Source organism: Vulpes lagopus, chromosome 8, assembly GCF_018345385.1.
Source record: "Vulpes lagopus strain Blue_001 chromosome 8, ASM1834538v1, whole genome shotgun sequence".
Taxonomy (NCBI): Eukaryota; Metazoa; Chordata; class Mammalia; order Carnivora; family Canidae; genus Vulpes; species Vulpes lagopus.
The window spans coordinates 52,268,035-52,280,392 of NC_054831.1; the positions used below are offsets into that span (position 1 = coordinate 52,268,035).

Below are 12,358 nucleotides of genomic sequence, written 5' to 3' on the forward strand. Positions count from 1 at the left end.
CGTAGTCTCGCCAGGACTACAGTCCTTGACGGCCGCGTTTGGACCCGAATTACGGACGGACGCGCCGAGAGGCAATTTGCATCAGAGAAAAGCCTTGGAGCGCGCCTCGGGACGCGGAGAGGGCGCTCCCGGGGCCCGGGGCGGGCGCGGCGCTGCCGTCGCGCAGGGTCCCCCCCCAGCGGGCTCAGCCCTCCGTCCCCGGGGCGGCGGCGCTCTCCCGAGCCCAGGGCAAAATGGCACACGCTCCGCAGTTCCTCCGAGCCGCGGGAGGCGGGGGCGCGGGGAGGCGCCGGCGGTGCGGACGCCGCGCTCGCAGCCAATCGGGGCGCGCCTGCCCGCGGCGCAAACTTGTTAACCCCGGCGGCTGCGGCGGCCGCTGCCTGCTCCTGCTCCTGCTCGCGGCCGCGGTGCCGGCCACGGCCTCCGGCGCCCTCCGACGCCCTCCGGCGCCCTCCGACGCCCGCGGAGCCCGGGGAGGCCACCCCAGCCCGCCCGCGACCATGGGACAGGGTATCACTTTCCATTTGCCGAATATTTTAAGGATGTGTGAAGGCCCGTCCGCTGCCGGGAGGCTGCTGCTTCCAGGGGCTCGAGTACCCAGCCTATATTGTTGCAATGATTTTCCAAGAACTGCCTTCTTCCTTGCCTGCACGGATGGTAAGTTTGTGATTTTAAACGTTTATGTCCTTACATCTTTGAAGGAGCCACCGGGTAAAGAGGATTTTCATTGTGTTTCTTCTAACAAAACCAATCTTTGGTTTTTTTTTTTTTTTTTTTTTTTTTCTTTAGCTTTGATCTCTCTGCGTATTCCACCTAATCTTGTCTGGTACATTTTTTTTACTAAAATGTACTAAAAAAAAAAAAAAAAACACCCCACAGTTGTGGGTTTTTGGTGTTTTTTTTTTTTTCATCCTGAGAGCTAAATATTTGTGAAATAAATTATACTTTAATTACTGTGAACTACAGGGGAACTCAGCTATTTCAAGATGGACTTGTTTTGTGCCAGCAGTGTTGGTAATGCCAAATATGTGCATATCCTCTTTATAAAAATTATGTATTACCTAATTTGTCCAGGACTCAATTATCAGCAGACAAACTGTGGATATAGTTTTGTTTCTTCTCTCTTTTTTTCTTTTTAAAGAGGCCTATTGTGGTTTTCTTGATGGATTACTTGGATACAAACTACAGAAAAGCTGCCCTTGGTATGATGAAGGTGGAGATTGACATAACCGGGTTTATATTAAGTTATGGCTGTTACTAAATAGTGGATCTTTTATTTGCTGATCAGATCTAAACTTGTATTCCATGATATTAATTCTTTGAAGCTCTGCATTAGATAATCTTTGCAGATCTATCGTGTTTTTCTCCAAAAAGGTACATTTGGGAGACATTTTGTAATTTTTGGCATTTTTCTAATTTTTTTTTTCTTTTTTGCACACGGTAGGAGATCTTTTTTGTTTTGCATTGATCTGTGTTGGTGGCGCTGTAGTGCTCCTCAACAATTTATGTCAGTTTCACTAAAAGAAAAAAGGAGGAAAAAAAAAGAGGTGGGGTAAGATTTGATCTATTATCTTATCCCTTTATTTCCTTAAAGAAAGTTCAATTTGGTCTGAGGAATTAATTATTCAGTTGTATTATTTAAATGTTTGTTGTGAACTGTGAACTGTGGGTTGAAAGCAGACATGTCGTCACAACCCGTCCAGGGAGCATCAGGGACAGGCATGCAGTTTGCAGTTTTATCTGATCTGATTATCGCTAGATCAGAATTTTTCAATAATAAGCTGTTGGCTTACCTTCTCTTTTCTCGGTAATATTTTGCATTTTCTTTATATTACGACACTATACGTGTTAATGTCTTTTCAATGTAACAAAACATTTGAGTTTTAGTTCACTCAACATTGTAAAAGTTGAATTTCGTATTGAACCTAGGGATTTCTTAAATAACTATTCTAAGTTTCTCCTGGGAATTTTCTAGTAGTTTGACGTGGAATTATTATTTATTTTGAAGTGATACTTCCGATTGAATTTATGTATATCCTTGTTTTGAAAAGAGTAAGTATTCTAGAATAAGATAATCTTTTGAGAATATGTACACAACTGCTTCTAACTTTAGAAATATTGGTATTCATGTGTCTAAATGCAGGTAAATGTTTTTCATCTTTGTTCTTCTTGAGAGTTATCTGATTAGAGAATATGGGGTTTAGGCCCAAAGCCTCCCAAGAACAAAATGTATATTACAATATGACATAGGTTATACCCATCCCTGTGAACATTTTAGTTGTTTATGAAGGTAGTAAGTATAGCCTTCTTTCAAAAAGAAAGTGGAAGAAATCTGTAATCATACCTAAAAACAGATTATTTTGCCAAATAAAATAAAAACAACCAAAATACTATTCAAGACCACCTTACCATACGATTGAATAAATTCTTGAGAGAGTGAAATTTCTGGAGTTATTGTTTTTATTCACTTTGAAATAGGTAAAGGTTATTTCACTAATCATTTAAAATTCTGAAGTAAAATAATGTGTGAAAATGACTAAGATTAGTATTTCTCATTTTTGTGTCCATATAATTTATTTGTATAGGACTCTTGCCTTGAACTTCAAAAATAATTATGTATCATGTCCATATTTTGTTTATACTATACTATAAAAATTTGAAAATGTCCACAGTAACATTTTATCCCTTTATAAAATTTAAGTGCCCCCATCAAGACTAGTTTTGACATTATAGATTATTTATAGAATGAAATACAGCAGGTGTAAATATACTATCTAACCCCCTGGTTATTCTGGAGAGTTTAGTTCTCTGAAGTTGATCTACTGAATAAAATAAACTTCCCACTATGTTTGTTGCTAAAATATTCTGCTATTCAGCTGCTGATATATTTTAATCTGCAAAAACTAAAAATATTTATATATTGTAGCCCCCCTTTTAAAAACAAACTGATGCTATGAAGTCCATATGTAGCTATGCAATGCTCTTTGTTCTCCTACATCATTGACTATTACATCATTGATTATGAAGTAACCATTATAGTTAAATCTTCACTTTTTGAAATCGTCCATATATATTTATATTAAAGATATTATTTTATATGTGACTCTTACATGACTATGTAGGTAAGGAGGTTTAAACTGCAAGGCAAAAACAATTTATTATTTTATATTCTCCATTTTTAAATCCACCTTGTGCTTCATTTTAGCTCTGGATTCTTTGGACATTAATTCTTTTTTTAACTGACAATATTTTTGTGAGCATTTACTCATGAGTTTGGTGTGATTTAGATTAGAATTATTATAAACTATGTTTTTATCATGAAAAAAAATCTTTATTTATTAAGTGTAGTCTAGAGAGAACTCAGTTTTCCATAGTAACAGTTGCTAGATCGTGAACAATAAAAAATTATTTTTAAAAAATCCTGAAATGTCATTTTAGTTAACAATTTCTTTCTTGCACACCGTTTTATCAGAGATAGTAGCAAGTAGTAAAATTGACTACATTAAAATATCATATTTTTTTACCCTGCCCATCCCTTTGGTGAAAGGGAGGGGTCATTGAGTAGTGAAATAGCCAAAAACAGGTTGCAGAAAAAATAAATAAATGATGCCAATGACATGGAAAGTCTGTAAATCAAATTCTAAACAATAAGCCTCAGAAAAATTAACTTGAAATTATGGAGTTTGGTCAATAACAGAAAAAAGCTTTAAATTTTATTAAGACTTAATGTAATAAACCAATACAATTTCCTTATTTATTTATTTGTACTCATTAGTATTGCTAAAAATTGAGGAAATTTTCAGGTTAGCCAAATGTATTAGGAAAGATGAGATAACAAAGGGAAGAGATATTAAGATGACCTAATATAAATGCTAAAAATATTAGCCAGAACCAATCCAATATACCTTGGAATGAACTTCTTTAGAAGAAGAAAAAATATCTAAAAATTTTGTCCTCAGAAAACCAAGTTCAATACAGACCTGAAATTTTACATTTCCAGTTCTACCCACTTCTTGTGCATATTTACCCCTGCTGTTTTTTGGACATATCATTACTTCCCACAAGACCATACAGATTCACTACTGTCCTCAGCATGGTTGTGCAAGGAAAGAGAAGGGGGAAAGTAATAGACAAAATGGGTATTTGCAATATAACTTTTTTAAAAAAAATTTCCAAAAAGATTCCTTTTTTTTTTAAAAGATTTATTTATTTATTTATGAGAGAGAGAGAGAGGCAGAGACACAGGCAGAAGGAGAAGCAGGCTCCATGCCCGGAGCCCGATGTGGGACTCGATCATGGGACTCCAGGATCGTGCCCTGGGCCAAAGGCAGGTGCCAAACCGCTGAGCCACCCAGGGATCCCCCCCCCAAAAGATTCTTAAATGGAGAGTCTAAAGAGAAAGTAAAGCAAAGAAATTATCTCTTTATGAAAAAGATGAAAGGGTTGGACTTTATACTTGATTTTTTTCAACATTTATTTTTATTTGGAGAATTATTTATTCTAGATTTTCCTAGCTATTATTTGCTACTATGCTAAGATGCTGGGGTATAATATTAAGAAGAGGTAAGCATCCCTGATTTCATGGAGTTTATAGTCCCAAGAAGATTCAAAGTTCTAATCTAAGGTGTTAGATATGGGGGTTCCTATTTGGAAATAAAGGCCAATGGAGACTTCTGGAGAAAATATTAATAGTAATAAATTTAAGTACAATCATATGACAATCATATGATTTAACAAGTGTTCTTCTATTGAAGCACCCTTATTTGGGCACCAGGTATATTCACACATGAATAGGGAAAATAGCCCTCAGATTTTAGAGATAGCCCAAATAAATGCTGTGTAAATAGACAGTTAACTAATTCAAATTTCTGTTGCAAAGTGAGAAATAAACCTATTTGCTTGTGAAGAGAAAATGGAGATCACTCTGGTAGTAGGAATTTGGGGGTGTGTCCTTGTAAAATCTATTTAATGAAAACTTTTGAATATGGTAGAGCTTCATTTGTACATTTTATTCACATTGTCATGAAAAAAATGTCAATGTGAATATAAATGAAGCAGGGAAATATATTACAATGTTAAAGGATTGTATCAAAATTAAAATATTTACTTTTATTTTAAAATCTTTTGTAATATTTTTAGTGATAGATATAACAGAATTTTAAAAATTAAAACATATTTTAATTTACAAAGATAACATACTTACACATTTAGCTAATAGTTTATAGTTAAGCATGTCACATATGGAGCAGGAAAGTAAGACTGCTGTTATATGCAGATGATCTGGAGACGGATCTCTTCATTAAGGATTCTCTGTATGTGATTTAAGAAGACATCAAGAATAAAGTCACCAAATTATTTTGTCAAAGAGCCAATTAATTCATACTAGCTATAGATGTATTAATGTCATTTAGTTTGCTTTTGTACTAGCATGGAACGTTACTGATAGTGACATAAAAAAATATGGACATTTATTATTTCAGTTAAATCAGTAACCAAAAGGCCAGTTCTATGTTTGGTTCAGGAGTCCAACAGTGTTACCAAGTTCCTTAGCAAGTTCCATTCTTTTACATTGAAACGTCAGCAATGTCTTTCCTCATAGTCACAATATAGCTGCAGCAGCTCCAAGTGTCATAGCCTGATACTACAATTTCCAAAGGAAGAGAGTTTCTCTTAATGCATCACTCAAGGGAAGAAATTCTTTTCCAGTGACCTACAGCACATTGCTTCTTACAGTTCATTGACTAGGTCTGTAGGACATGCTCATACCTTACCCAGTCATGGACAAGGAGATTAAAATTCCCACAATTAATTTGGCTAGGGAGGAGCTCTTGGGAGGGTGAATACCTGCTCAGTATCCAGTGTTCAATATGGTTAACTTCTACTTGGCTTTGTATAAACTTTAACTGCTTTGCATGAACATTCTTGAGTGATAAAACATAAATATCTGTTTTCATAGAGACCAGCCTAGACAACTAAAACCAAAGATTTAGTTACAGCTTACTATGTTCCAGCTTCTAGCTAAATGCTACCTTTATTATATTCTTAAATTGTCACACAAACTTTAGAGATAGGACAATTATTATACTCATTTTACAGATGAGGTAACTGAGGCTTAGTAAGTTTTGGCCCAGTAAATGAAAAAGCTGGAGTTTGAACCTGGGAAGTTTGAGATCAGAGGCTGTATACTTACCTACACTTCTATAATATCATATTAGACATTTGTAAAATTTATGTTCTGTAAATGGAGATATTTCAAATGCACTATATAATGTCACTGTTTAAATGAATCCTCTAGTGAATAATTTTATAGATCTAATAATATTTTCTTAAAAACAGTAAATGGCCCCCTAACTTATCAGTTGTATATATTTGAATTTTTGTGTGCTGAATTTGCTGAAGCCACACTTGTATTGCATCTTATCTTTTGAGGAACATCTCATGAAATTCTTTTAGAACTTTGATTTTTTATAAGGGGAAAAAAAAGATCAAAGACTAGACATTCGTTGAAGCTTAGAACTGGGTGAATTCATGATTCATAACACTAGGTCCAAATAGAATGTTGGCATCTCTTTCACAACTTACAAGTTCAATTTTATGTATAAAATGTTTTGATCTTAACCAAGTTTGTGATGTTTGGAAGTCTATGCCTCTGGGACATTCTTGGGAGATGCGATGCGCTCTGAATCAGTGGATCTCAAACATCATTGTGCACCAGAATCACCTAAAATGACAGATTGCTGGGCCCCACAGTGAGGGTTCCTGGCTCAATTGGTCTGGAGCAGGACCTGAGAAGCTGCATTTCTGGCAAGCTCCCAAGTGCTGTGGTCCTTCAGCAATATCTCACCCTTTGAGACCCCGCTCTAGAGAATCAGATGGCACCTACAGTGGTAAATATTTTGATTTTGAAATATGCCAAACTTAAGAGGATGTCATGTAATATTTGGCAAATATATGAATATAAATATATTGAAATATTGAATCGGGTTGTTAGGACAGCCTCACCAAAAAGACAAGAGTTGAACAATGACCTGAAGGGGGATTTTTCTTATGCCTCAGCATGAACATCACATTTCAGATTGATTAGCCAATGAATCAAATATGTGTGTATTTTTAACCTTTTTTTTAAAAAATAGAAATCTACAATTTACAAATTATTTTTAAAAGCAGGTAAACCTAGAACTTAGTTATGCTCAATAGCAAGTTACATCTGAGAAAGACTTCTATATCTGTGGCATTTTTCTGGTTTTTCTCAAGACTGTATCCCCCCCAGCCACTAATGCCCCACATTCATTAATAGGGTGTGGTTTCGATGAGAGTGAGAAAGAGGCTGCCATGCTGATGACCTATATTTAGCTATGAAACTCAGGCCACTGCCTCAATCCACTGGAAACTCTCCAACCTCCAAGACAAAGGTCACGACCTCCAGTTGAAAAATACTATCACATGCCAAGGAGCGAAGAGGACCTTTTTCATTGCTCCACTGCTTTGACACTTAAGAAATTTTGGTTCTGAAGGCCTTTGCTCATTTTTCATTAAAGTATAAAGTCTAGGCACCTGGGTAGCTCAGTGGTTGAGTGTCTGCCTTTAGCCCAGGTCATGATCCTGGGGTCCTGGAATGGAGTTCTACATCGGGTTCCCTGTAGGAAGCCCGCTTCTCCCTCTACCAGTGTCTGCCTCTCTCTCTGTGTGTCTCTAGTGAGTAAATAAATAAAATCTTAAAAAAAAAAAAAGGTATGAAGTCCAAAAAACAAACTGCCAGCATAAATGAGTAAAAGACCATCAACAAATTCAATGTCCTTAACATTCCCACGAGCCTATATAAAATTTGAGTTATCTCTTCATACCACTAGAGGCTTTGTCAAGAAGCCAGCAGGAAATAACCCAAAGAGACAAGAGTAGTAAGTGTGGATGGTGTGGTCCAGGATCAAAAAGAGTTATTCAGCGTCTATATAATAATAAACTCAGATAATTTTACATGCCCTAAGCTTGCCAAACTGTGCTATCCAACACAGTAGTCACTAGCCTCCTGTAACTCTGTAAATTTAAGTTTGAATTAAAATAAAAAATTTAGGAGCTACACCTAGGTAGTGGCCATCAAATTGGACAACAGATTTATGGAACATTTCTCTCCTGGTCTCTTCAGGCTACTCTAACAATACCATAGCATGGGTGGGTTATAAGCAACAAAAATTAGTTGTAGTTACGGAGACTGGAAGTACAAGATCAAGGTGAGCAGATTCAGCGTCCAGTGAGGATCATAGTGTCCTGGTTCATAGATGGCCATCTTCTTGCTGTGTTCTCACACAGTAAAAGGGGTGAGGGAGCTTTCTGGGGTCTGTTTTACAGAGGCACTAATCCCATTTGTGAGGTTTCTACCCTTATGACATGAATTACCTCCCAAAGGCCCCACCTCCAAATATCCTAATACTGGGGGTTAGGATTTCAATATATGAATTTTAGGAGGACATAAGCATTCAGTTTATAGCACTTCCCATGTTTGCAGAAGTTCTATTGGATGGCACTGGCGCTCCAGACTATGGTAGGCTCACGCTGTTGCAACAGTGGTTCTTACCTGTTCCTATAGTTACAATTATCCAGAAACTTAAAAACAAAATGCCTGCACACATCCCCAGAGATTCTGGTTGGTCTGGGATTGGATCTTGGCGTAAGCATTTTCCAAGCTCTTGCCAGGATTCCAATATACAGCTGGAGTTGAGAATTGCTAAGTTACTCTATTGAAGTAAGGCACTAAACCACAGTGAAGAGGTGAGTAGATTAGTGCTGTTATTTCTCATCCCAATATCCCAAAAGCTACAATCTCATTTCCTAGAAAGTGAGGAAGGTTCAAAGCAAAATAAAGAATAACTGGACAGTCGGGCCAGTTCTGTGGGCTGAAATATTAAGTTGACCACCTAATGAACACCAACTTTAGCTGGAAGAAAAACACCCCAAAAGCCACTGTTAGTCTTGCATACTGACAGACTATTCTGAAGTTAATTTGAGTTTTTAAATAGTCTTTGCACTATTACTTGATTATATACCTTTCAACTTTTTTTCCCGCTTTATGCCACATTTATAATTTACTGCATACAGTTGCCTCCTTTGGCATCTAGTAAACATTTTCAAGAAGTTAAGAAAGTTTTACATATCTATAAACTTAATTTTTAAGCATGGTGATTACGTTCTCTGTACTGTTTCAAGTATATCTCTGTACTACATATAACTTTGTAGGAATTGCACTTTAAAGTCTAAGAGGCTGACCTCTTATTCCAATAGGTGGACCCCTTCCTTATTTCAGGAATCCAAATAGGCTGTACACACTGTGATAGGAATTAAAGAGATCAGTCCATTCAAGTGTATGGATATTGCAGCATTATTAGAGAGGCTCTCATTATTGTCTGCAGCTACTCTCAAAAGTCAGTAAGCCAGATAGCCTTTCCAACAATTAAGGTTTCTTTTTTACCTGCTTTTCACTCACTAAATAAATATTTATCGGGCTTCTACTGTGTTAAAAACAATAGCACCAACATTGTGCTGAGCCTTAACATGTTACAGAGAAGAGAAGCAGTTGGGAATTGGGGTAAACTGCATGGAGAAAATAACTTTTGATCAGAGCCTTGAAAGACACATAGACTTTCAATGTGTCCAAGTTGAGAGAAGACATTCCAGGTAAAGAAAGCAGTGTGGACAGGCAAGAAAGACAGAAAACACATAGCATTTGGAAATAACCAGAAGTCCAGTGTGGATAGAAAGTTAGCTATAATGTGTGGGGGTTAGAGACTGGAAGAGATGCACCTGTGATGATAGCTTGGTACCAACACGCACAGGATTTGGAGTCCCGGGCTAGGGAATCTGGATGTCATTTATGGCCGGGAGAACACCAACTCAAGTGCTCGTAATTAGCCAAAAAATGGTGATGGGATAAGTAGGAGGAAGGTAGCTCTTATGTTACCATTTACCCACCAGCCTGAGTAGAGGAAAATTTCAATAGCCTGGATCTTTGGCCTGATAAATGTGTTTTGTTTTTTTTTTTTTTTTTTGCCTGATAAATTTTGATGGGGAGAGTATGGAGAATTAGCAAAGGTTAAAAAGTTTGGGAACATTTTCAGTAAGTGTGGACACTAGGCAGCAGGGGGCAGCATGAGGGCACTAAACATCCAAAGAGTGCATAGGGCATTTGCTTCTGTAACATTTCTTAACAGTTATAAATTTACATAATGTAGGCTACTTATATTAATAATAACTTACCATTCTTTTCCCCAAAATGAATAGAAATTAAGAGAGAAAAGAAAAGTAAACAGACTGGCTGATGGCAGCATGACATTGCTGTTTGAGAGCATAGAAATGAACAGTTGTCTATGTATTATTTCCTTTCAGAGTTCATATAAATTTGAAAATCCCTAAATTTCAATTGGAAAGCAATTGGTTTTCATTTAGAAAACCTTTATGACTCTTAAAGGTTTTACATTTCTTGAAGTAACCTTGTTCAGCTACACTGCATTCTTTAAAGAAACTATTAGAAAAAAAGAAAAAGAGGAAACACTTGAAAATAAAATTTTAGTTAAATAATGAATAGAAATTTTAATATACCTCCTATTTTACATACCAAATGTATGGAATTTTAAATTTTGGCTTTGTATGCTTCTGAAGTTTTGGACTTTCAAATGTAATTTTTTTCTTTATATCTAAAATTCGAGACTTCCTATATTAAATTTCATTATATTTTTCTGGAGAATTTCACCTCTTACTAACCTTTTCAAAAGTTTGGATGGCTCATGATAGTAAGAGTAGAAAATTAGAAGTTTCCATGTAGATTTCTTTTTTAGCTCTGGAATTTACCATTGTGAATGCTACATTACACCCACCAGAAAATCACCATCAGAGATTTCTCTCTCATTGCATAAGGAAGACGTATACTTCTCATATATTACACACAGAGAAACTTTCTATTTGTTCCTTCATGATTCTCTCAATGCCCATCACGCATGTTTAGGAGGCTGTGATCCCTGTTCCCTTATTTCACCTTTCTGTATATGCTTCTTTCCATGTATTGACATGGTATGTTGTACTTGTCACTTTAAATGCCCCATTAAATTGTTGTCTGACTATTCCATGATTGTTGAATATTGATTTCTACCTTCATTAAGGAAAATCTGAAATGATGAATAAACTTTTGGTTTAAGGTAATTTACCTGAGGGGCTTGGGGTGTTGTAGTCAGTTAAGCATCCCACCCTTGGTTTTGGCTCAGGTCATGATGTAATGTAAGGGTCATGGGATCAAGCCCCAGGTCATGCTCCATGTGCAGTAAGGAGTCAGCTTAAGATTCTCTCTCTTCCCTCTGCCCTTCCTGCTTATGTGTGCTCTCTCTAAAATAAATAAATCTAAAAAAAAAAAAAAAGATAGTTTACCTGAAAATTAGTCCTTAAATATCATGAAAGGAGATGAAAACAAATGACTTTATAAATTTATGAAGCATTTCCTGTATATTTTATTTCAATCATTTGTAAATCTGAAAATATAAAAATAAAAAAAAATTCTTTAAAATGTTACCTTTCAAACCAGGATTACCAGGATATACACACAGGTCATGCCCTGGTGTTTGTACAAGAACTAAGCCCATTAAGGGAAATAACACCTTTTTCTTTTGTATCTCCCATGGTTCATCATAAGATGCTTGCTCAGACACAGGGCCCAATAATTGAAACAACACAAGGAAAACTTATTAAAGTATATGAAACACAATCTAGTTTTTTGATGTTAGATTTAAATGTACTCTTCATCCTTTCATCATACTTTTCAAATTGTGAAAGTGGTTAAATTGTTACCTTTATTGTTCTGGTTGTTGCTATTTGGTATTTTTTTCAGTGCCTACATAATAGTATTGTGTTATTTTCTTAATTTATTACATAGAAATTCCTTGCTCTTTTACAATGAGAATTTCAGGCTAATTGCTGATCTTTTACTACTAGAATTATTATTATTTCTGCTTCAACTTTTGTTCTGAAGTTTGTCTTTTTCTTTTGATATTAATTCTGGATCTTTATTTTCCAGTTTTAATGATAAATTTATAAGCTACATGGATTTCTCAGTTCATATTTTTTTCCTCAGTTCATATTTGACCATATTTATGGCAAAGCTATTTTTACTAAGCATCCTCTAAGAACTTTTTGTTTAAGCATCAAAGTGTTACTAATTATCAACTAACTAACAGAGCATTACCACTCACTCAGTGAAATTATTCTCCCTAGGGCATAGCTTCCAGTATGTTACTTGCTCCTAACATTCTTCATAGGAGCTTTCTATACTATGTAAACATGTAGCCAGGAAACACTAAAGGCATAATCAATATAGAAATCA

General features: G+C 36.1%; 1 protein-coding gene across 1 annotated transcript in view; it reads left to right on the forward strand.

The window, feature by feature from the left end:
* Window positions 1-477: 477 nt before the first annotated feature.
* The window catches only part of EPC1 (enhancer of polycomb homolog 1), a 93,856-nt gene continuing 81,975 nt past the window's right edge, over window positions 478-12,358 (forward strand). Inside the window, exon 1 of the mRNA XM_041765567.1 lies at window positions 478-657. Within this exon, the coding sequence (XP_041621501.1) occupies window positions 616-657 (42 nt within the window). The 5' untranslated portion in view covers window positions 478-615. The remainder of the gene's footprint in view (window positions 658-12,358) is intronic.